This window comes from Schistocerca americana, chromosome 2 (assembly GCF_021461395.2).
Source record: "Schistocerca americana isolate TAMUIC-IGC-003095 chromosome 2, iqSchAmer2.1, whole genome shotgun sequence".
In the NCBI taxonomy this organism is placed as follows: Eukaryota; Metazoa; Arthropoda; class Insecta; order Orthoptera; family Acrididae; genus Schistocerca; species Schistocerca americana.
This window is the reverse complement of record NC_060120.1, coordinates 885305208-885327868: the sequence shown is the minus strand read 5'-3', so window position 1 is coordinate 885327868 and position 22661 is coordinate 885305208. Positions and strand designations below refer to the sequence as shown.

The 22661-nt window shown below is 41.3% G+C and overlaps 1 protein-coding gene across 1 annotated transcript in view; it reads left to right on the top strand.

Annotated features, from left to right (window-relative positions):
• Positions 1 to 22661, top strand: part of LOC124594523 (Down syndrome cell adhesion molecule-like protein Dscam2) — a 322560-nt gene that overhangs the window by 258949 nt on the left and 40950 nt on the right. The window contains exon 3 of the mRNA XM_047132897.1: positions 10865 to 11003. Within this exon, the coding sequence (XP_046988853.1) occupies positions 10865 to 11003 (139 nt within the window). The remainder of the gene's footprint in view (positions 1 to 10864; positions 11004 to 22661) is intronic.

The window sequence follows — 22661 nt, the reverse complement described above, 5'->3', positions numbered from 1 at the left end:
CACAGCCAAACTTCGACATTTTTCCAAATAAAATTTCGCACTGGCTGTATCAATGATTTTTATTAAATCTGCGATCGGTTTCGCACCACTTATCGGTGCATCCTCAGGCAATCTGTACAAAAAATAATATAATAAGAGCTCATATAAAGTATTCGATCCCCCAATTCTGAGGTATAAATTGAACTTTTAAACAACCAGTTTTTTTGAATGAGACGATAAAGTACTCATATACGGTATTTATGGCATGGTAACGTTGAACATTGCCTTGTAGCCACTCCCCACCATTCTCGTCCAATATACCGTCATCTGGTGAAAGCGGTAGTTAAAATTTAAAAATCATTCTTAAAAAAAATTTTTAAATGATAGGGCGCCAATGACCTAGAAAATAAAAATAAAATACGATTCTGATAAAACTCCCCTTAACACGAACGGCGAAGAGCGCAAACATTATCATGAACAAACAGTGGATCTTAGGGCCATGTGAACATGTCAGAACTTACGGTGCAAGCTGAGAGGAGCCGCGCGGCAATGGACACGGCCTGACTGACTGGCCGAAACACGGAAAGCGCTCACGCAGTGGCGCGAGGATCGCCAGAGGTCGGATGACGTGTACAAGGTGTTTAATTTTTAAAAAAGATTTTTAAATTTCAACTACATCTTTCACCAGATGACAGTATATTGGAGGTGGCAATGTTCAACGTTACCATGTTATAAACAGCGTATGTGAGTACTTTATTGTCTCATTCAAAAAACTGGTTGTTTAAAAGTTCAGTTTATACCTAAGGATTGGGGCATCGAATACTATGAGCTCTTAATGTATTATATTTTGTACAGACTGCCTTAGGATGCACCGATAAGTGGTGCGAAACCGGTCGCAGATTTAATAGAAATCATCGATACAGCCAGTGCGGAATTTTCTTTGGAATAATGTTGTTGAGCTTTGGTGGTCGACTTTTTCGGATAGAAGAGTGCGTGTTCGCTGACCATCTCTATCATCGTTTCCAGAACTTGCCATTATGCTTCACGAAAAGTGGTATAAGGTTCCCTGAAAACTTCCTGTTTATTTTCATCAGGTGCTTCTAACCAAAGTCCTCAACTGTTTTCTGGATGTATCTCAATCTGTCTTTCTGTACAGTTTTCACCCTCTACAGCTCCCTGTAGCACCGCGGAAATTATCCACTGGTGTCTTAACAGATGTCACATCATCCTGTCCTCCTTCTTGTCAGTGTTTTCCATATATTTCTTTCCTCACCGATTCCGCCCAGAACCTCCTTATTCCTTACATTGACAGTCTGTGTAGTTTTCAACATGCTTCTATTCCCACAGACCATGTCTCACTGTCATATAGTGCGGTGCTCAAAGCATACACTCTCAGACATTTCTTCCTCGCATTAAGACCTATATTTACAGTAATAGACATATCTTGGCCAGAAAGCCCATTTTGCCAGTACTAGTCTGTTTTTTATGTGCTGCTTGCTACGTTCACCAAAGGTTATTTTGTGGCGTAAGTAGAAGAATTTCTTAACTTTATCTGCTTCGTGATCCCAAAACTCTGATATCAAGTTTGTCGCTGTCTCATTTCTGTTACTTCTCATTACTTTCGTCTTTTCTCGATTTACACTCAATCCATACTCTGTACTCATCAGGCTGTTCATTCCATTATACTGATACTGTAAAATTTCACTTGCACTGAGGATACCAATGTTGTCAGTGAATTTACATGGTTTCACCTTGAATTTTATTCCCTTTGCTGAAACTTTCTTTTACAGTGAAGAGTCAAAGAAACTGGTACGCCTGTCCAATATCGTGTAGAGCTCCCGCGATCCGCAGAAGTGCTGCAACACGACGTGGCTTGGACTCGACTAATGTCTGAAGTGGGGCTGGAGGGAACTGAGACCATGAATCCTGCAAGCCTGTCCATAAGTACGAGTGGGTGGAGATCTCTTATGAGTAGCACGTTGCAAGGTATCCCCAATATCTTCAATAATTTTCGCGTCTGGGGAGTTTGGTGACCAGTGGAAGTGTTTAAACTCAGGAGAGTGTTCGTGAAGCCACAATGTAGCAATTCTGGACGCGTGGGGAGATGCATGTTCCTGCTGGAATTGCCCAAGTCAGTCGGAATGTACAATGGACATGAATGGATGCACGTGATCAGACAGGATACTTACGTGCGTGTTACCTCTCAGAGTCGAATCTAGACGTATCAGGGGTCCCATATCACTCCTACTGCACGCGTCCCACACCATTACAGAGACTCCACCTGCTTGAAGAGTGCCTTGCCGACTTGCAGGGTCCATGGTGTCATGAGATTGCCTCCATACCCGTACACACCCATCCGCTCGATACAATTTGTGAATGACTCGTCCGAGCAGGCAACATGTTTCCAGCCATCAACAGTCCAACGTCGGTGCTTACGAGCCCCGGCGAGGCGTAATGCTTTGTGTAGTGCAGTGTCCAAGAGTAAACGAGTGGGCCTTCGGCTCCGAAAACCCTTGTCTATTATGTTTCGTTGAATGGTTAGCACTTGTTGATGACCCGTCGTTGAAATCATCAGTAATTTGCGGAAAGGTTGCAATTCTGTCCCGCTGAACGAGTCTCTTCAGTCGTCATTGGTCCTGTTCTTGCAGGATCTTTTTCCGGCCGCAGCCACGTCGGAGATTTGATGTGTTACCGGATTCCTGATATTCACGGTACACTCGTGAAATGGTCGTACGTGGAAATCCCCTCTTCATCGCTACCTCGGAGATGCTGTGTCCCATTGTTCGTGCACCGACTATAACGCCACGTTCAAACTGACTTAAATCTTGATAACTTTCCATTGTAGCAGCAAAACCGATCTATCAACTGCGCCAGGTGCTTGTTGTCTTAAATGGTTGTTACCGACGCCCCACATTTTGCCTTCTTATATATCTCTGTATTTGAAATCGAATACCAATACCAGTTTCTTCGACGCTTCAGTGTATTTCCGTTAACACCTTTCCCACGTTTATATTGAACAACAGGTGTTGATGATTACATCCCTGTCTTACACCATTTTAATCCTCGCACTTCGTTCTTAGTCTTCCAGTCGTATCGTTCCCACTTGGTTCCTGTACATATTAAGTAGTACCGATTGTTCCCTACAGCTTAACCCCTCTTCACTCAGAATTTCAATCGTCGGGGACGTTTTAGCATTGTCTAACGCTTTTTCCAAGTCGGGTGACCCTATGAACGTGACTTGATGTTTCTGCAGGCTTGCTTCCATTGTCAACCGCAACGTCTGAACTGCCTCTGTGGTACCTTTACCTTTGCTATAGCCTAACTGTTCGTTGTCTGGAAGATCTCAAACTTTCTTTTCCATTTTTCTGTATGTTATTCTTGTCAGCAACTTGGATCCATGAGCTGTTATAACTGATTGTGCATTCTCGCATTTGCCAGCTTTTGGAAACTAGTGAATTTTGTGGATAACGTTTTTCCGTCACGTACATTCCACACACCAACATGAATAATCGCTCTTGCCACTTCCTCCCAATGGTTTTAGAAATTCCGGTGGAATGTGAACCTCCCTGCTGCCTTATTTGATTTTAAGTTTTCCAAATCTCTTCTAGATTCTCATGTTAATAATTGATCGCCTGTGTGTTCCCTATAGACTCCTATTTTTCTTCTATTAAGTCATCAGGTAAGTCCTCTCCTTCACAGAGCCTTCAATATTCTTTTTCCACGTGTCCTCTCGATCCTCCGCTTTTAACAATGGAGGTGCACTCTTGATGTTATCGCCCTTGCTTTCAATTTCAACGAAGATTGCTTTGTCTTATCTATATTCTGAATCAGTCCTTCAGACAAAAATTTCTTCTTTGATTACTTCGTATTTTTCATGTACGACTTTCGCCTTAGCTTCCATTCACTTCCAGTTTGTTTCATTCCTAAGTGACCTGCATTTCTGTATTCCTGAATCGCCCTATACGTTTTTTACTTCCACCCTTCGGCGATCAACTGAAGTACATTTTCTGTTTCACATAGTTTCATCGAAGTTACCTTCGTTGTACCCACATTTTCGTCTACAACTTCAGTGATTGCCCTTATTAAAAATGTACATTCCTCTTCAGCTGAGCTGCTGCCGAGCTGTTCCTCACAGCAGTATCTACAGCCTCGGAAATCTCCAAACATATCTTTTCATTCCTTAGTGCTTTCGTATCCCACTTCGTGAGCATTGATTCCTCCTGGTTAGTCTATTAAACTTACGCCTACGGGCCCTGTATTTACCCATTCCGAGACCACTGGAAGCTGTTTTGAATGCCTACTGTTAATCTTCGCCTTTTTGTGTATGGTAGCCTGTTGTGCTTTTGGTGTTTACATATTTTCGTCACCCCGGCCAATGTGCAGGAGAAATGTTTCGCATTGAAGGATGAATGTGGTGAGAAGGGCTGCGAACGCCACGAAATTTCCTAATCGGACCTTGATTCTCTTGAGATGATCGCCAAAAGTTAGAGATTGCCTATCGTACATGCAACATGACTATTGCTTCTCGTATATGCAACATGCCTACTTTAAAAAGAGCTATTAACAAAACTCCTCTGCAGGTGGCATCTAACGCCTCGTCATTACACAAAATATTTCCGGATAAGAAAAACAACATCTTAATGATGTCTGCGGCATCTCTTTGCCTGGAGGAAAAATTTTCTCCTTATCCTAAAGCGGTAGCAGGCTCCAACAAGAGTGTTCACGAATTAACTGTGAGTCTGGTGCTCTTATTTTCTGCTAATAGGAGGAAAGCTTTCCATAGGGCCACGACTATACATGCAAATTCTTGTGACAGAGTCATTTATAGACACACAAGGTGCAAGTAGCACCATAGAGAAACGAATACTACCGAAGTGATACCAATAGTTGCCACGAGTTGTATTGCAACCATGGATGTCGGCAGAAATTTATCGACGAGGGAGCAAAATTCTGAACCTGCCATTTTCGTTATAACTGGTTCGGTGAGTTTGAAAGCGTGTCACGCCCCAAGGACTAGTGTTGACAGGAAGTACACAAAACTTATTCCGTTTCAACTTATTGCCTAATATTCATCTTGTAGTTTTGATGTACATTACTTCTATATTGAAATGATATGTATATTTCAATAAAGTATACAATCTTTTAATATTACAATGCGAATATGGATACTAACTTGTTACTGAATAGACTAATTAGCTAAGAAATATAGGTAGAAAAGTCCACAAAAATTAATTACATTCCAATAATATTAGACTGATACTGAAATTAAAAATCGGAAATATAAAAATTCAGTACTATTAAGAAAATATTGTCAGATGATAATAGCAGTAACCAACAAATACCACTTTAGTACTCCATAAAGCGGAGAACCTAGAAACAAACTTTAAGAAACGCTAATTCAACTTTAATTACATCTACACCACATTAAACTTGACTTCTAATAACATATATTGAGTCACTGCATTACTTTTATGCTTCCTATTTTTTTCCGACTGGCGTAACTGAAATTCAATACAATGTTTTTCAATAATTACTTTTTGCGTTGGTTCGCGAAAGCGGCTGGATGAATGTGTGAAACCTCCCCATTTCATCCACCAACTGGCCTGTAGAACCGATTTGTAACAGCCTAGATCTGAACCAGAGCAGTCCTAGTGTCTTCATCCCGTTATTGTTCGGTTATCCCAACTGGACATTTGACGTTGTGTTGCATCCCATAGAGTTAGAGAATGTCTCAATCCTCGGAGAGAAAAATCTTTCGCTCTAGAAAGTTCACACTTTTCCCTCTCTTCCATCGTAGACAACAGTCTTGTCTTTTCCGACTTATCCATTTAGCCCCCAAGATTTACTATACTCCTACAGTTTATCATGGCCGTGTTCTTCAGTGAGCACTACAGTTTCTCTGTCATGTAAATCTGATTGTATATTCGGCAAACTATTACTGGTCTTCTTCGTCCACAGCCCAGCCGTAAACTATTGTTGTGATTCCGTTGTGTAGTGAAGGTAGCGGTTGTCCTTGTGCGAACTGGGGGACGGATGATGGGGGCGTATTCTGCCGCCATGTTTATGTCGTTCTGAGAACTGACGTAGGAATACGCACGGCACGTAGTCTGCAAGTCGATAAGGGCTCTATGAAGAAGTGGCAAAGAAAGGATTGAGCACGCTCTTTCGGCACCAAATGGTTCAAATGGCTCTGAGCACTATGGGGCTTAACATCTGAGGTCATCAGAACTTAGAACTTCTTAAACCTAACTAACCTAAGGACATCACACACATCCATGCCCGAGGCAGGATTCGAACCTGCGACCGTAGCAGTCGTGTGTTTATGGAATGAAGCGCCTAGAACCGCTCGGCCACCGCAGCCAGTTCTTTCGGCATCGTTCTAAGCTTCCTGTCATTACTACCGCACAGCACCTAAACCGCAGCTTTATCTACAAATCGGCATACAGTCTCTTGAAGAGCGTAAGAACCAAAAAATTCCAAGATATGTAGTGACTACTAATCTCATTATTTCCCGTATGGCTCAGCAGTGTGATAAACATTGGTAGAAATGTATGAAAATTGTGTAACGAATAAAAAGTTTGTACCCAGGTTCCAGGAGTGGCAAGTGCGCCCTCATGCTCCTTTTTGCCCAATCCTATGGTTGCAACAGATTACTCAGTTCACAAATCTGCTGCCTTCACATCTCAGCAAATAAGTTCCTGTTGCTATTTCGCTACGATACAGTAGAATCCTAACGATCGGCCAGCAGGTGCTGTAACGAAAGTACTAGTTTTCTTCGCACAAAGCTAGGTCATTTAAAGTAATCCACACGTATTATAAAAATGTATGTAGGCATGCCTGAGCGTACCTTCCACATCTCCTCCGAAACCACTCGACTGATTTCAACCATACTACGTACACATACGCCTTGCTGTCAGGCAACAGTCGCTGACGGGATAAAAACCACATACTTATCATTTAGGTATTTATTCATGTATGCATGTAAACCGGGGACCTAGAAACGATGGAGAAGCTTCGACCCTCCGGAGCCCTCAGTGGTTCACAAACCCACAACAGGCAACATGAGTCCACCCACCCAACCGCCACCCCACACCGAACCCAGGGATATTGTGCGGTTCGGCCCCCCATTGGACCCCTCAGGGAACGGCTCATACCCAACGAGCGTAGCCCCGAACATTTGCGTGATAGAGTACTTACGGTGTTTGCACAGCAATCGCCGACACAGCGTAACTGAGGAGGAATAAGGGGAACCAGCCCGCATTCGCCGAGGTAGATGGAAAAAAATGGTTCAAATGGCTCTGAGCACTATGAGACTTAACATCTGAGGTCATCACTTCCCTAGAACTTAGAGCTACTTAAACCTAAGTAGCCTAAGGACATCACACACATCTATGCCCGGGGCAGGATTCGAACCTTCGACGGTAGCGGCCGCGCTAGATAGAAAACCGCCTTAGAAACCATCCACAGGAAGACCGGCACGCTAGACCTGGACACTAATCCACCGGTCGTTAGACTTCGCGGCTAGGCGGGCGGGCATTACTTACCATAATTCAGAGGGTATTATGTCACAAACGTTGAAATGTGTGGAAAGCAACACATTTAAATTTGTTACTTCAGTGCTAGTAATTCTATTCCATATAAATTTCGTATACCCCTCTAAATGCATCTACAAAGTTATGTGATGACTATATCACTACAGAAACACTGAGATGCGTGGGAAACTGCCTCTTTGTGCATGACGTTTAAATTTACTACTTCCCTGCTACTAACATTAGTGGCAACAAATTGGGCAGAGAGTATCCACATACGTCGTTGAATGTACCAACAGAAGTATATCCCTGTAGGACACATGGTTCAAAAGATACGATGCCATAAACAGTGAGATGTGTCAAAAAATGACGCATCATGCACGAAGTTTATATACGTTTCTTATCTACTGCCAAGATATTTCTGCAGTCGAATCAACTTGAGGATATCCCTGACACCTGGCACCCTTTTCGACAACATTCAACTGCGAAGTGCAAATGGCTGTAGGCAAAAACAGTAACCGTCTATAGGGCTATGAAGAGGCGTTGCTATATAGAAGTTTGCAGAATCGCTTTGTAGATACTGTGAAGCCTTTGCGCCCAGTGTACAAAAATTGTCTGGGGTCTTCTCACACCAAGTCTACTGCAGAATATGTAGGGCAACAATAAACGAAAGGAAGGCGTTCGTCTTGATCACAGGTCAAACTGGCAATATGAAAAACTGGGCTACGTCGGATTTGTCAATTAGTAACATCACAAAAATACAATTCTTGGAGTGGAATATATCCTCACCTCTTAATTACAGTCCCTTGTCTTTATATTTATCTCTAATACTTTATATAAAAAAAACTGATCTCCGCCTGAACAGGTCTCAGAAGGCCCTGCGGTATCGACTGACCGCCGTATCATCCTCAGCCGATAGGCCTCACTGGATGCAGATACGGAGGGACATGTGGTCAGCACACCGCTCTCTCACGGCCGTTTCCAGTTGTCGTGATCGGACTTACTTATTCTCAGTGAATTACCTTCTCATTTGGCTTCACAAAGGCTCAGCGCACCCCGCTTGGCAAAAGCGCTCGGGAGACACGAACGGTGACCCATCCAAGTGCTAACCAAGGCCGACGGGAGCTTAATTTTGGTGATCTGAAGGGAACCGGTGTTACCACTGTGGCAAGGCCGCTGGCAATTAATACTTTATTCCCTATCAGAAATTCGTGACAAGCAAACATTATATATTCTCTATTATACATCATTCTAAAACCAGAATACAGTAGTTACCACGAACAAAAAGATGTAGATATAATTTTACTTTACGTTCATACTCTGCAAGCCACCGCAAGATATGTGGTGGCGTGTACCCCATACCACTACTAGTCATTTCCATCTATATTCCATTCGCAAAGAAAGCGAGGGAAAAACAAGTATCTATATGTCTCCGTGCGAGACCTAATCTCTCCAGTCTTATCTTCGTGGTCCTTAGGCAAAATGTACGTTGGCGGCAGAAGAATCGTTCTGCAGTCTGCCTCAGATTCTGTAAATTTTGTCAGTAGTGTTCTTCGGAAAGAAAGTCAGCTTCCTTCCAGTAACCTCCATTTGAATTCCTGAAGCATTTCCGTAATACTTGCGTGTTGTTCGAACCTACCGGTAACAAATCAAGCATCCCTCCTCAGAATTACTTCTGTGTCTCCGTTTAATCCGAACTGCTACGGATCCCAAACAGTACTCTACTATGCGTCACATTTAGTGTCCTACATGCGGTTTCGTACACAGATGAACCACACATCTCTAAAATTCTCCCTATAAACCGAAGTCGACTACTCTCATTCCCTAACACAATCCTTGCACTTTCCATACATTTCATATCGCTTTGCAACGTTACGTTTAGATATTTAACTGTCGTGACTATGCCAAGCACCACTACTAATGCTGTACTCGAACACTACGGGTTTGTTTTTCCCACTCATCTGCATTAACTTACATTGTTCTACATTTAGAGCCAGCTGCCATTCATCACATCTTCTAGAAATTTTGTCTAAGTCATCTTGCATCCTCCTACAGTAACTCAGCGACAATACCTCGCCATACACCACAGCATCATCAGCAAACAGCCGCAGACTACCGCTTACGCTGTTCGCCAGACCACTTCAAAATGTTCAAATGTGAAATCTTGTGGGACTTAACTGCTAAGGTCATCAGTCCCTAAGCTCACACACTACTTAACCTAAATTATCCTAAGGACAAACACACACACCCATGCCTGAGGGAGGACTCGAACCTCCGCCGGGATCAGCCGCACAGTCCATGACTGCAGCGCCTAGACCGCTCGGCTAATCCTGCGCGGCGCCAGGCCACTGCCGCGTATAGAAAATAACTGCGGTCCCAACGCACGGCCTCTGATGAACACTCGCCATCGAGTGCGACATATTGTTACGAAGTTTTTAAGCTACTCATAGACCTGGGATCCTGTTCCATCGCTTGTACCTTCGTTAACAGTCGTCAATGGGGTACCGTGTCAGATGCTTTACTGAAACCTAGAAACAGAAAATCCGCCTGTTGCCCTTCATCCACATTTCGCTGGATCTCATGTACTAAGAGGGCAAGCCACTTTTCGCACGAGTGATGCTTTGGGTAAAACTGTGCTGACTTGTGGACAAAAGCTTTTCCCTATCAAGGAAATTTATTACATTCTAACTGAGAAATCTATATTAAAGATATTGCTCTGTAATTTTTTGCGGGCCCGTTCGTTTTCCTTTACACTTTTCCAGTCACTTGGGACATTGCTCTGGGCGAGACATCCGCTATAAATGCAAGCTAAGTAAGCGGCCAATGCTGCAGAAAACCAATTGTAAAATCAAGACATCCGCTGTAAATGCAAGCTAAGTAAGTTGCCAATGCTGCAGGATACCAATTGTAAAATCAAGGTCCAGTTCCATCAGTACATTGAAACTTATTTACATTCATTCTTAAGGTGATACAATTCGTAATTTATTTATTAAAAATTTATATTTAATTCGTTGTGTGCATTATTATTTATCACTATGGTGCATTCAAGTAATGTTTTTAAATATTATATTATTTTTATTTAAACTAGCGGCAAATTTATAAAATTTGGTAAATATGCTTACAAAAAACGGCAGAAAGGTGGTTTTAAACCGTAGAGGGGGAGGATGCAGCATTAGCATATCTGCCAGCCGCGCAGGATCACCTCGGTGCTGTTCTGTGTGAAACCTTACTGCCTTTGTTGTGTGTTGCAAAGTTTGGCGCAGTGTGTGTTCCACACAGCGACTTTGTCACATGCCCCCTTTGTTTTCGAGGCTGGCGGACGTGTGGCGGCAGTACAGTTGTCTCGTTGTTTGCAGGTGGTCGCTTCTCTGTGTTCCCCACCGGTGAGCTGCACGTCCGATCCGCGACAGAGGAGGACGCGCGCGCCGGGCCCTACCGCTGCCGCACCGCGCATGCGCTCTCCGGACACGCTGCCGTCAGCTCCACCGCCGGCAGGTACGCAACCCGCAACACTGCACCTGTACTAAGCTCACCGCACTCCTTGGAAACATAACGCTCATATCGTCTCTAGCCTCGATAACAGGGACGTTCGATGTTAGCAGATCATCAGTGCTGATTAAGATTGCGTCATAATACTGTAAATATCTCTGATACATAATAGTCAATGCTGTTTTCATTTATGGAGCGACACAAAAAGTAAAATAAAACTGCATCTGACACAGCATTTATTAAATAACAAATACAGCAATAATTAACATTACAAAGTATTTGTAAGCTTACAGTAACAACAAAATTTTTAAGAAAATTTTCCCCTCAGTCTCTAGCGTTGTTGACAGTGTCCATATTCTAGTCTTGATAACTATCATTCAGTAGCTGAAGATTTGCCTTTACAGTTTCGATATTTAAGTGCAATTTTTCATAGCTTTTCATACGTTTGTGTAGTATAAATGAAACTATTCCATACTTCTAATGATAATGTACATGGTGTAAGGGGATCCTACACGTAACCCAGGGTCGAAAGGTAGATCCGTTCTTGTTCTAGGTGGCAAATGATTCTTTTCTTTGGCTATTTTAAATAAAATCTGATTTCACTGTTTTCCTGTAATATATCAGTGTGACTCCCAACTTGCTTGACGGAACGAGAGGATAATCTGGATGAACATTAACGACATTAGAACATGCCTAACTACAAAAACAACACAATGACCTTAATTTAGTTCACAAATATTGTTATGTTTCTCCACATCCATGGCGAAGCACCACAAACGGTAAATATGTTGCACTGGTGTCATTTTTAGACAAGTTCAGAAAAAAAAAATTTAAATACAGAAAACATTATTGACGGTGACAGTATGTATCCTGGTTTTGTTGCTGACATCATAGGCTGGTATTATGATTTTTCAGAGACTTCAGATTCGATACCGAAATCGACAAGGCAGAGAGCCGACAAACTTAGCCACAAAAACGCTATCGATTTGTTAAATGCTTGCAGTTACCTTCACAATATTCACTCGAAAATCTGTTGACAATTTGTGGCGGCGCGGGGTTGTAGCGCTGCGTTGCGATTTAATTATTGATGTCCACTACCTTAGTATAGCGTCCATTCGTAGGTACTATGTAGACGATGAGAAAGCAGCGTTGAAGAAAACCACCGTCCATACTTGCGACTACAAAGTCCGCGTAACTGAAGTAACAGGATAAACCTGTAAGTCTCTATTAATAACGGGCAAAGTGAGTGCTTCCTCCCTTCATTGAAAATGTTTGTTTGTAGATACTGATGTTTTATTACGGTCCATTTCATTTATTGTGTCACCAAGCCCACATTTACATTGGTAGTACATCTACTACTAATTCGTGCAGCTTATATCACACGTAAGGCAGCCAGAAATGTGCCAAGTCCAACTCGAAATACTGCGAGATTCACACTGTCATAAAACGAGTCCACATTCGGTCCTTTTCAGTCTATTCTTCGAAAGAAGATGCTCGCCAAAATGTTCTGTACATGCGTACGGAACACATAGGCCGATAGTTTCACATGCGGTTTATTCTGCAACCAAAATTCCAAAACTTCACCGAAATGTCCGTAATTACAGCTGCTAGCACGGCGATATAAACCGACCGTCATTTCTTCATCTTACAGATACCTTTTTCGGACACATTCAACATGACCTTCTCGTCCGACAGCTAGTCAAGGACTTACAGAATGCCGTCGCTCACAGGGCACATAACTCATTAAATTACACGGGAAAGACTTTTCTCTCATTGGTTGATCAAAACGATCATCCAATCAGATTAACCTTTCATGATCAATTTCGCGCGCAAACTGATTTACTCCAATCAGCATTTACAGATGCATCTACATCATTTCATATTTCAAACATTCACAAAGTGCCCCACATAACCAAACCAAACGAAAATCAAAAGAAAAATATGCTTGAAATATACTTTAGAATTAAGTGTCCTCTTACTTACTATCTTTCTGGCTGCCTTATTACAAAAGCAACATCCTGGTTACGTAACATTTGCTAGTTACGGAATTTGAAATTTTACTTATGTCCCCACATACACAGTCGCACTCACATTCACTCTCATCTACTCCCACCCTAACACAAAATATAAATATCAACTTTTAAACTATTATTTTTCTTACAAAAGCAAAATTATTAAACGTTTAGAATTAAAATTCTTTAAAAATAACTTGTGCGCGCTGACAGTGCTGTTAGTATTTTCAAATGACAAAGAAACTTAAATTGTCGTGATGCCTATCTGAATTTGCTTTACTAAGTGTCGATTAAGTACTTTTTTAATAAGTTTTTTTATATTTTCAAAACTATTAAAGCTAACAGCATGAAAATTTTACACACTGTTCGTCTAAATTATAAAATTTGCTGTACCAAATTTGAAAACAAACACATCATATTTATCATAGTTATTCAGTTTCTTAGGTGAGTAAAATAAGTGATATTATTACGCTCCACACTGAGCAGATCCCACGGGCCGCACACCACGACAGATGGCATTATGATGCCAGCAGCCGACCACACAACGTCCGGGGCTAAAAGCTTCATTGCCAGCCTCCAATACAGCTTGACCTAACGAAATAAAACTAACTGCAAAACTCTGCAACCGTGTAAATAGCTGCGTCGTTACAAACTGTTCAAAATCAGTGGCCGCAGCAACTGTTGTTGGATTTCCCTCTGTCGCCATTAACAATGTGTGATACTAGTCACCAATCCTAGTCCTTAATGACTTCTTCATGCCCACTGTATCATATTGTGCTACAGGGCTACCGCTGCTACCTCAGGCCTAGAAGACACGTTGAACGGACCGCTTTCGTACACGTACATCTATACTACTACTCTGCAGAGAGTCCATGGAACCGCTTTTAGACTTTCTCGGCCGTTTCACTCTCGTATAGCAAGTACTGAAAATGATCCCCTTTTTCTTCCCTTGAGAGCGCTGCTATTTCTTATTTTATTGTGATAGTGATTTCTCCCTTTGTATGTGTAGTCATACAGTATTTTGACATTCAGAGGAGAAAAATAGTGATTGAAATTCCGTGAAAATATCTCGTTTATGATATCCTTGATACTTTTTCCCCTATTTCGTAATAATACAAAATGAAATTCTGTTCTTTTCTCTTTTTCGATGTCCTCTGTCAGCCTTTTCTGGAAAGTATCCCATATATCACAGCATTTTTCCAGAAGAGGACGGACAAGCATATTGTAGGCATTCCATCAAAAAAATTAAATAAATAAATTTATAAAATATGTGATACGTTTTCCAATTTTTCTGCCAATGAAATAGCCTTTGCTTATCGTTCACCACGAGATATTTTATGTGACGTTTCCAATGTAAGTTGTTTGTAATTGAATTGCATAGATAATTAGTCGATTATAGAACCCTCGAATTTGTGTTATTTATTGTGTGTATCCGATTAAATCGGGTGATGTTGAGGGGATTAGATTAGGAAATGAGACACTTAAAGTAGTAAAGGAGTTTTGCTATTTAGGGAGTAAAATAACTGATGATGGTCGAAGTAGAGAGGATATAAAATGTAGACTGGCAATGGCAAGGAAATCGTTTCTGATGAAGAGAAATTTGTTAAAATCGAGTATAGATTTAAGTGTCAGGAAGTCGTTTCTGAAAGTATTTGTATGGAGTGTAGCCATGAATGGAAGTGAAACATGGACGATAACCAGTTAGGACAAGAAGAGAATAGAAGCTTTCGAAATGTGGTGCTACAGAAGAATGGTGAAGATAAGGTGGGTAGATCACGTAACTAATGAGGAGGTATTGAATAGGATTGGGGAGAAGAGAAGTTTGTGGCACAACTTGACTAGAAGAAGGGATCGGTTGGTAGGACATGTTTTGAGGCATCAAGGGATCACAAATTTAGCATTGGAGGGCAGCGTGGAGGGTAAAAATCGTAGAGGGAGACCAAGAGATGAATACACTAAGCAGATTCAGAAGGATGTAGGTTGCAGTAGGTACTGGGAGATGAAGAAGCTTGCACAGGATAGAGTAGCATGGAGAGCTGCATCAAACCAGTCTCAGGACTGAAGACCACAACAACAACAACATTGTGAAACCGAAATTCAACTGAATGTTTTTACTACTCATCCGAAGGAACTAACACATTTTCTTGTTTTGCGTCAATTTCCACTTTTCTCACCATGCTGGTATGTTGCTAATTGAATTTTAAACGGGTATGGATTTTCTGGTGACTTTGCTAGACAATAAACCGCAGCAGTGTCTGCAACCACTGTAAGAGCGCTGACCCGTTTCTCTCCTGAATCGTTTACATAGATTAAGAACAGCGGAGAGCCTGTACCAGTACCTTGGGGAACCCCAGATATAATTTCGATTTGACTTCCCGTAAATTACTACGAACTGTTTCCTTCCCGACAGGAAACGACGAATCCAGTCACACAACGGGAACAGTAGACCACAGGCACGCAATTTGATTAGAAACCGCTTGCGAAGTTCGGTGCCAAAAAACGTCCGAAAATCCAGAAATATGGAATCAACCTCAGATGTCTTTGGCACTCACTATTTCGTGAGAAGTTGGGTTACAAGTACGGTAACTTCTGAATCAGTGCTGGTTATGTGACTATAGATCGTTTTCATCGAAAAAATGGTTCAAATGGCTCTGAGCACTATGGGGCTTAACACCTATGGTCATCAGTCCCCTAGAACTTAGAACTACTTAAACCTAACTAACCTAAGGACAGCACACAACACCCAGTCATCACGAGGGTTTTCATCGAAGTTATTCATAATATTCAAACACAAAAAATTATTCCAAATCTTGCTACACAAGCGAATAGGGCAACTACTGTCATGGTCCCATGCAAACACAATTTCATTCCCGCCCATCTGCTATTCTGCCAAGTTTGCACGTAGCCATATATTTCTGTACTGATTTCATACAACTGGCTGTCACGTACACAACACTTCACTGTCACGGGTTACGCCGTCAGTGGGCGCTCACATGGCAATTCAGTGCCAATTCTACACTACCTGCTGAGCTCCAACGCCACCAGGATGGCCTAGGTTGCCCTTTTAAGGGTGAGCTCACTGAGTTCTCGGTTTCTGCTCGAAGCACGTGTCAGAACTCGACACGAGATCTAAGCTGGCTGTGGTGACAAAGCTCGCCGGTACCCTAATACATGATGCATCTGCGGCTTCTGACAGAAAATTCTGCTTTCGCTCTCCACTCGCGAAGGGAGTTCGAACGGAGTCGTGACATGTCAGGGAAAAGATTAGCTGGTCGCGTCTGCAGGTCATTCTCTGTGGCCAACCACACGAGGGCGATGTATGCATGAACATCTGACACTCTTCATACCACACTAACGCTGGAACGTAAAGCTTGCTTTCAGGGCGTGTTACTTCAAACGCAAAGAATTTTCCTTGTTCTAGCTGAATATAATGCATGGTTAATTGCTTTCCAGCAGCTCATTTATTTCGCTGCCGGGTCTCTCTTTGTCATTGTCCGTGTGCGAGTGTGAGTGTGAGTGTGTGTGTTTGTGTTGTGTACGCGCGGGAAACGGAGAGAGGGAGAGAGAGAGAGAGAGAGAGAGAGAGAGAGTTAGTAGCGGCGCGCGAGCGATTCCGTGCCAGAGAGCTTGCGTGCGTGTGAATTGACTCCTGTAGGCAGTATGTTTAACTTCGTTAGCTGAAAAGGGAACTTATTAGTCGGCAGGGAAGTAATTTACCACTCATTTACTGTGCTGTTCTGCGGTGCAGCGCTACGACGAAGTTTAAGGTTTATTTACTCGGATAACCATTTTACATTTTAAAAGAAGAAGTTCTAGGAGCAATTTACGAAGCTAAAATTTTATTCTTCTTTATTGCAACAGTGAAGAGTCAGGACTGGAAATGGTAGATCGTAAGTAGTCACAAAACATAGTGTTTACAAACAGGTTGAATACCTCAACATATTCCTGTTGTAATTCCTTATGAGTAAGTAGTTATTACGAAATGACTCTCATTCTCTGACTTGGAGTGATTACTTTGTAGCTGTACTACGTAGTTTTCTAATCGCTGCTTCCCACCGTTGTTACTAATTACATGTTTTGCTACAAACAGAATAAAGCTAATATGAACAGTATACGCAAATGACACAACGTAAACAGGGTTCTTTAATAAGCGGAAGGCTAAACTTAAGAGAATTACTGTGATTGGATTAGATGAAGTATTACACTCTGCCAAGTCGAAAACAAATATTGTTAACGCAATATTGAGGGGCGGAAGTAAAGGGATGTAAGTAATTTTGATAAATTTGAAGTTAAAGTGCACACGGTTTCAGAATTGTCTTGCAAATGCAAAATGGAATTGTAGTTTTTTTGTACATATTAGATTTAAAAATACTTTGTAGCATTTTCCGGTTGAATGTTGGAATAACAGGTTAATACAAATGATCAATTTTATATCACGATTCGTAGAAATAAATATGCACTTGTATCCCTTTGTTTTCAGGATATTGTGAATTAAAGTGAAGGTGATTTATGTTTATTTCTGTAATGCTTTAATAGGCGTTGTTTTCAATTCATTTACCATAAAATTGCTATTTAGCGCTATAACAAATCATTTATGTAGTGCTACATGAACACAATGAGTTTGTCGCTTAAATAGTGAAAGAGAATGAAACCTTGTACTGTTTCACTCATTATCTTATTACTGAAAATATTTAGAACCACCTAGGTCACGTTTCTCTTCATAAAAAGTTCATTTTGATAATATACATCATAAAAAATTGATATAACCGAACAAAAGCATAATGCATTTTGTTGATATAGCAACTAAAACAGTGCCGCAAATAAGAGTGTATTCGTAATCTGTTTCCAGAAACTTTTTCTCATCATCTGATTCAAATTCCTCAAGTGGGGTCACGGCTAGTTGTTTTCTTGGTTATCCTTCTTCGTTGGGAAACGAACGGATCAGTTCATGATGGATAGGCGGGATCAACAGAAGTAGGTTCAGAAGATATTTGTTTTCAGGAAGTGTAACCTAGGGAGACTGAATGTACAGAGGATACAAGATGACAGTCGTGGGATTTTTATGTTTTCCTCCAGGAATTGTTAAACATATGTGAGAAACTCATATTCGTCATTGTATACTGGTTTGTAGTGTAGGATTTATGGCGAATCCATTTCAGAAGGGAACCACACCTTCTCTTGCGTATCTTCTACTGAATTTTTCAGTACTGAAGTCATTCCTTCCAGTATCAGTGCAGTCCATAGGACCAAAGAAGTAGATCGTATTCTTCCTTTCCTTTGTTACCACAAAATTTTAATCACAAAAAAGAGATCGATGATCCACTCTGTTGATATTTGATTGGATTACAACATAACTCCTAAACATTACTATGTCTTTGTTCCTATTTTCTCCTCCACATTTATCACTAAAATCATCACTGTGTTTAACACTGGGTGGCAGTCCTTTTACGTACTTGAGTAAACTGGACGCTATTTCCTGGGACCCTTATCATCCTTCATTTTCATTTATGTTGCAGTATTCTGTACAGAGGAATTATAAGTCCATAAATATCGCTTCGGTAAGGCTAGAATAGCAGGTAGTAATGTCCTTTGTAAATCAAAGCAAATGGCTTTGCGAGTGTCTGAATTGTGGGTTAATTCTTTTGTTTTTGTTAGCATTCCTTGTCGCTTCTGCTTGCCTCAAATGTAGCTCTTTCCCTCCGCCAGTGCTTTTCGTTGTTCTACGTTCCCCTGTCTTCACAGAAATCTAAACAGTATCACGATTTGTACAAGTATCAATATAAGGTTCATGGAATAGAAGGTTAAAAGCCGAGTTAAAAACATGCCCCTAATAAGATTGTTTGACTGGTAATTTGTTGTGCTTTCCACAACACTCTCTGTAAAATTAATACGTTGTTTTCAAGATGAGTGTTGTGCATAGGTACCACATGTTGAAATTCGCAGTACTAGTATAGCGACGTTCAAGCAATGAAAAGAAAGCAATGTGTTGTTTAACAAAATTGGTTTGTTCTGTGATAATCCGAGACGATAACTCACGTCTTCCTCGCATATCTCTCGGTGATACATCACTTACAGTCTTTTTACGTACCGCATTCATGAATTTCTTGTTAGTAATATCTAGAGTTTTTAAAAAAAGGCACGCAAAATCTTTCAATACACAGCAAAGCAAAGCTACTCACAATTTTGTTGGAGTATGTACATTTTTTCTGTTTGAAATGTGAGTTGTAATCAATGTGCTTAAGAAAGCAGTTTAAAAATCTCTTGAACACAATTTCCAGTAATCAATGAATATTCTTTTCATTTTCTCAAGTGTGAAATATTCAGTACACTTGTGTCGGTATTGATTCTACAGTTGAATGAGCACTCACAGTGCCTGACTTTTCTATGTCCACTTTCATTCCTCAGTCTCTTTGCAACCTTTTTCCCAGTTACATGTTCTTCTTACACGTTTCCTGCCCTTTCTTTCGCCTGAAAATCCTTCATCTGTGGAGGTATTGGAGGTTTTAGCGCCAACATACGCCTCATCACTGTCTTTTCCGAAAACATTGGACACGCCTAAAAGCAGAATCAGTTACTATTTGTATCACATAACCTTTAACGAACAGAATGTACATCTCATCACACAAAAAGTCAGTGAAAATTACTTTCATCACTCGTTCTGATATTTTCAAATTGCAGGAGTCAATAGAATTCACTTTGATATTTCGAAACTTTGTGTATACAACAGCTTTACAACGAACTTTTACAACGTAATATCGTGACGTAAACATGGAAACAGCTGATTCCAGTGATGTGCTTGGCGGCCGGAGGAGGCGAGTGCATTTGTATCTCTTTGTTGTCAATTGTTTTGAGGCATTTTGTAACTAGATTTCTTTTTGTTCACTAGGGAGCAGCACAGAGTGGCATTTCACATATATCCCGTGGCCATAAGAGTGTTATGAACTTTAACATATTATAGATGAGATGCATACGTGTAGCTCACATGTAAGAAGGACCCGCTTCTTTTCTCCTCTTGGCTGCAACATGTTTTGTAACAGCGTTCGCAATCTGTCCAAAAACTCGTCTTCCCAACTTCTAAGCGTTGTGTTGACGCCTGCTTCTAAAATATCTGTTGAGTCGTGGTGAAGTGCTGCATCTAAACCCAGGTCTGGAATTTGTTGAAGCTAGTGCATTAGTTTCAGATGTTAAGAATCCCAGTCGATAGCACATAAATTGATGTCATGCTGAGGGATAGTACTAACATTGGCGTCAAGTTAAAAAACGACAGAGACGTAGATCCTCATAGATGAAGTCCAGGACGTCAGGTTATCGTTCTGTATGCTCTAGGCATATGGCCACCGCATGTTGTCCATCTGACGACTACATGATAATGCTCTACATCTTGCAGCAGCTATCTTCTGACGGTATCCGAAACCGTGGAGTGCCAAACACGTGCCTGGTACTGATATCTCCCAGAGTAAGATCCTGCCAGGGAGAGATAGTAAATTGGTTCTTGGGTACTGTTCCACAATCAGAGACACTTAGCAGGTAGAACGCATGGTAGTTCATCGTGAGATCGTTTAGTCGGCGCGTTTCCGCTACAGGGATGCTGAAAGAATTTCATTGACAGGCGCTACAAGAAAGGCGTTGCACCTAACGGAGAGGTTCGCTATTCAGATTTCGAGAGAATACTTCCGCGAAGGGCCGGAAAAAGGAATTACTTGCTGCCACATACATTTTGCGAAATGACGACAGCGAGAAAAATAATTCGAGAAATAGAGCTAATACAGAGGCTTACCAGCAGTCATTCAACCCAAACATCATTCCCAAATGGAACAGGGAAGTAGGGATGAGTTAATGGTGACGGAAGTACCCTCCGCCACACGCCGACATGTGGCTTGTAGAGTATTGATGAAGATGAGGATGTACTGCTGTTTTTGGTTGCGGGGCAATGTGCGTACGTAGATGGCCGCGCAGCCGCCCACTGTTGGTCTTTCCTTATGCTCGTCCCACACAGAGAAATATTCGCCGAAAGTTTATTACCAGGTGCTGTTGACTGTACACTAGCAGAAAGTGAGGACGGCTGGTTCGTAAGCCGATGCTCTGACACGTTGCACTATTCAACGGGGAAGGGTGACAGGTTGGCTACACACCCGTGAGCGCCACCGCAAGCAAGTCGGCTGCTCTGCAATCATTCTTAACCAGTTTTGAAGACACTTCTCGGTATAAAATGTGATTTTCTGCCATCTCACAGCGACATTCGTTACCTTCATGACAAGAATTTCAGTAACTGCCACATCGGTGAGGTGTGCAACCTATTTCTTTGTTACGTTTCAGTTCCAGCCTTTTATTATAAAAAGTGCAGTGGTTTACAGTGTTCCACCGAAACTGTTAAACAGAAGAGGTGACTTGTTTTCCCGACATTTCTTACATCTTTTTTTTTTCAGAGAAGTGTCGTCAGTGGCGAGTTTTGAGTAACAGCTGCAATTTTCTTGTTGCAGTCGGAACTGCGGCAGAATCAATTAAACAAGCAACAGAGGGCAAGAGAGGTCAATATCTTATGAAAATGCTCATTATTTGTGTAACAGTGAACGTGTAAATCCTTCACTGATGTTGTGAACCCACAGTAATTCTTGCTTCACCAGTTATCGAGGGTTCTGAAAAAATGTATTACTCGTTTAGAAGAATCTTTAAGGTACTTGTATATCACGGCAGTAACTAAAATTCGCGTACGAAGCGCATTACAAAATACTTTTCGCTTCACGTGCTATCATTTGCCAAAATTGGTTTCAGTCTCACGTTTGTGAAGCGCGATCTATTTATGAATAATGTGTTGCTTTACGTCCGTGTGCGGAAGTAAGTGCGCTATATACAGTTCACTTTCTCGGTCTTGTATATAGAAAGAGATCTCCTCCCGACTTTAAGAAAAACTGATTGTGTTAGGTTCATTAAATATACATGAATTTTTAACTTAATATGCATCAAATGTACCTTCATAGCAACGTATTTTTTCATTGGAAAATAGTCGAATTTTGTGTGGTGGGTTACTTAATTTGCGAACTACAACAACTGTGAGTATTAACGGAACGAGACTGAAATGACAGGCAGTATGGATCTGGGAATGGTGAGGAACAGTGTATACAAAATACGGTTCTATAACGTTTTTATTTTGCCTCAGGAGCATTACATTATATAAGCAATTAGGTTGAATGAAACTGCTGCAAATACATTAATACGCGGCTATTTAATCACAGTTCAGATTTTCCAGATTCTTTAATCACATGCATTTAAGACTTGGCTCGGAGGTACTAAAAAAAAAATTAACACTTTCTTCCATAAACTTTCGGGCGTGTAGCCGCATAAATTTCATCACAATTTCTGATATTTGAACTGTACACCACCCAACGGTTTTAAGAGTGATGGAGGCCGTGCGGTTCTAGGCGCTGCAGTCCGGAACCGCGTGACTGCTACGGTCGCAGGTTCGAATCCTGCCTCGGACATGGATGTATGTGATGTCCTTAGGTTAGTTAGGTTTAAGTAGTTCTAAGTGCTAGGGGACTGATGACCTAAGATGTTAAGTCCCATAGTGCTCAGAGCAATTTGAACCATTTTTTTTAAGAGTGATGGTTCGACGGTATATAGTCTACATAGCAGAAAAAAGGTGAAATTTATG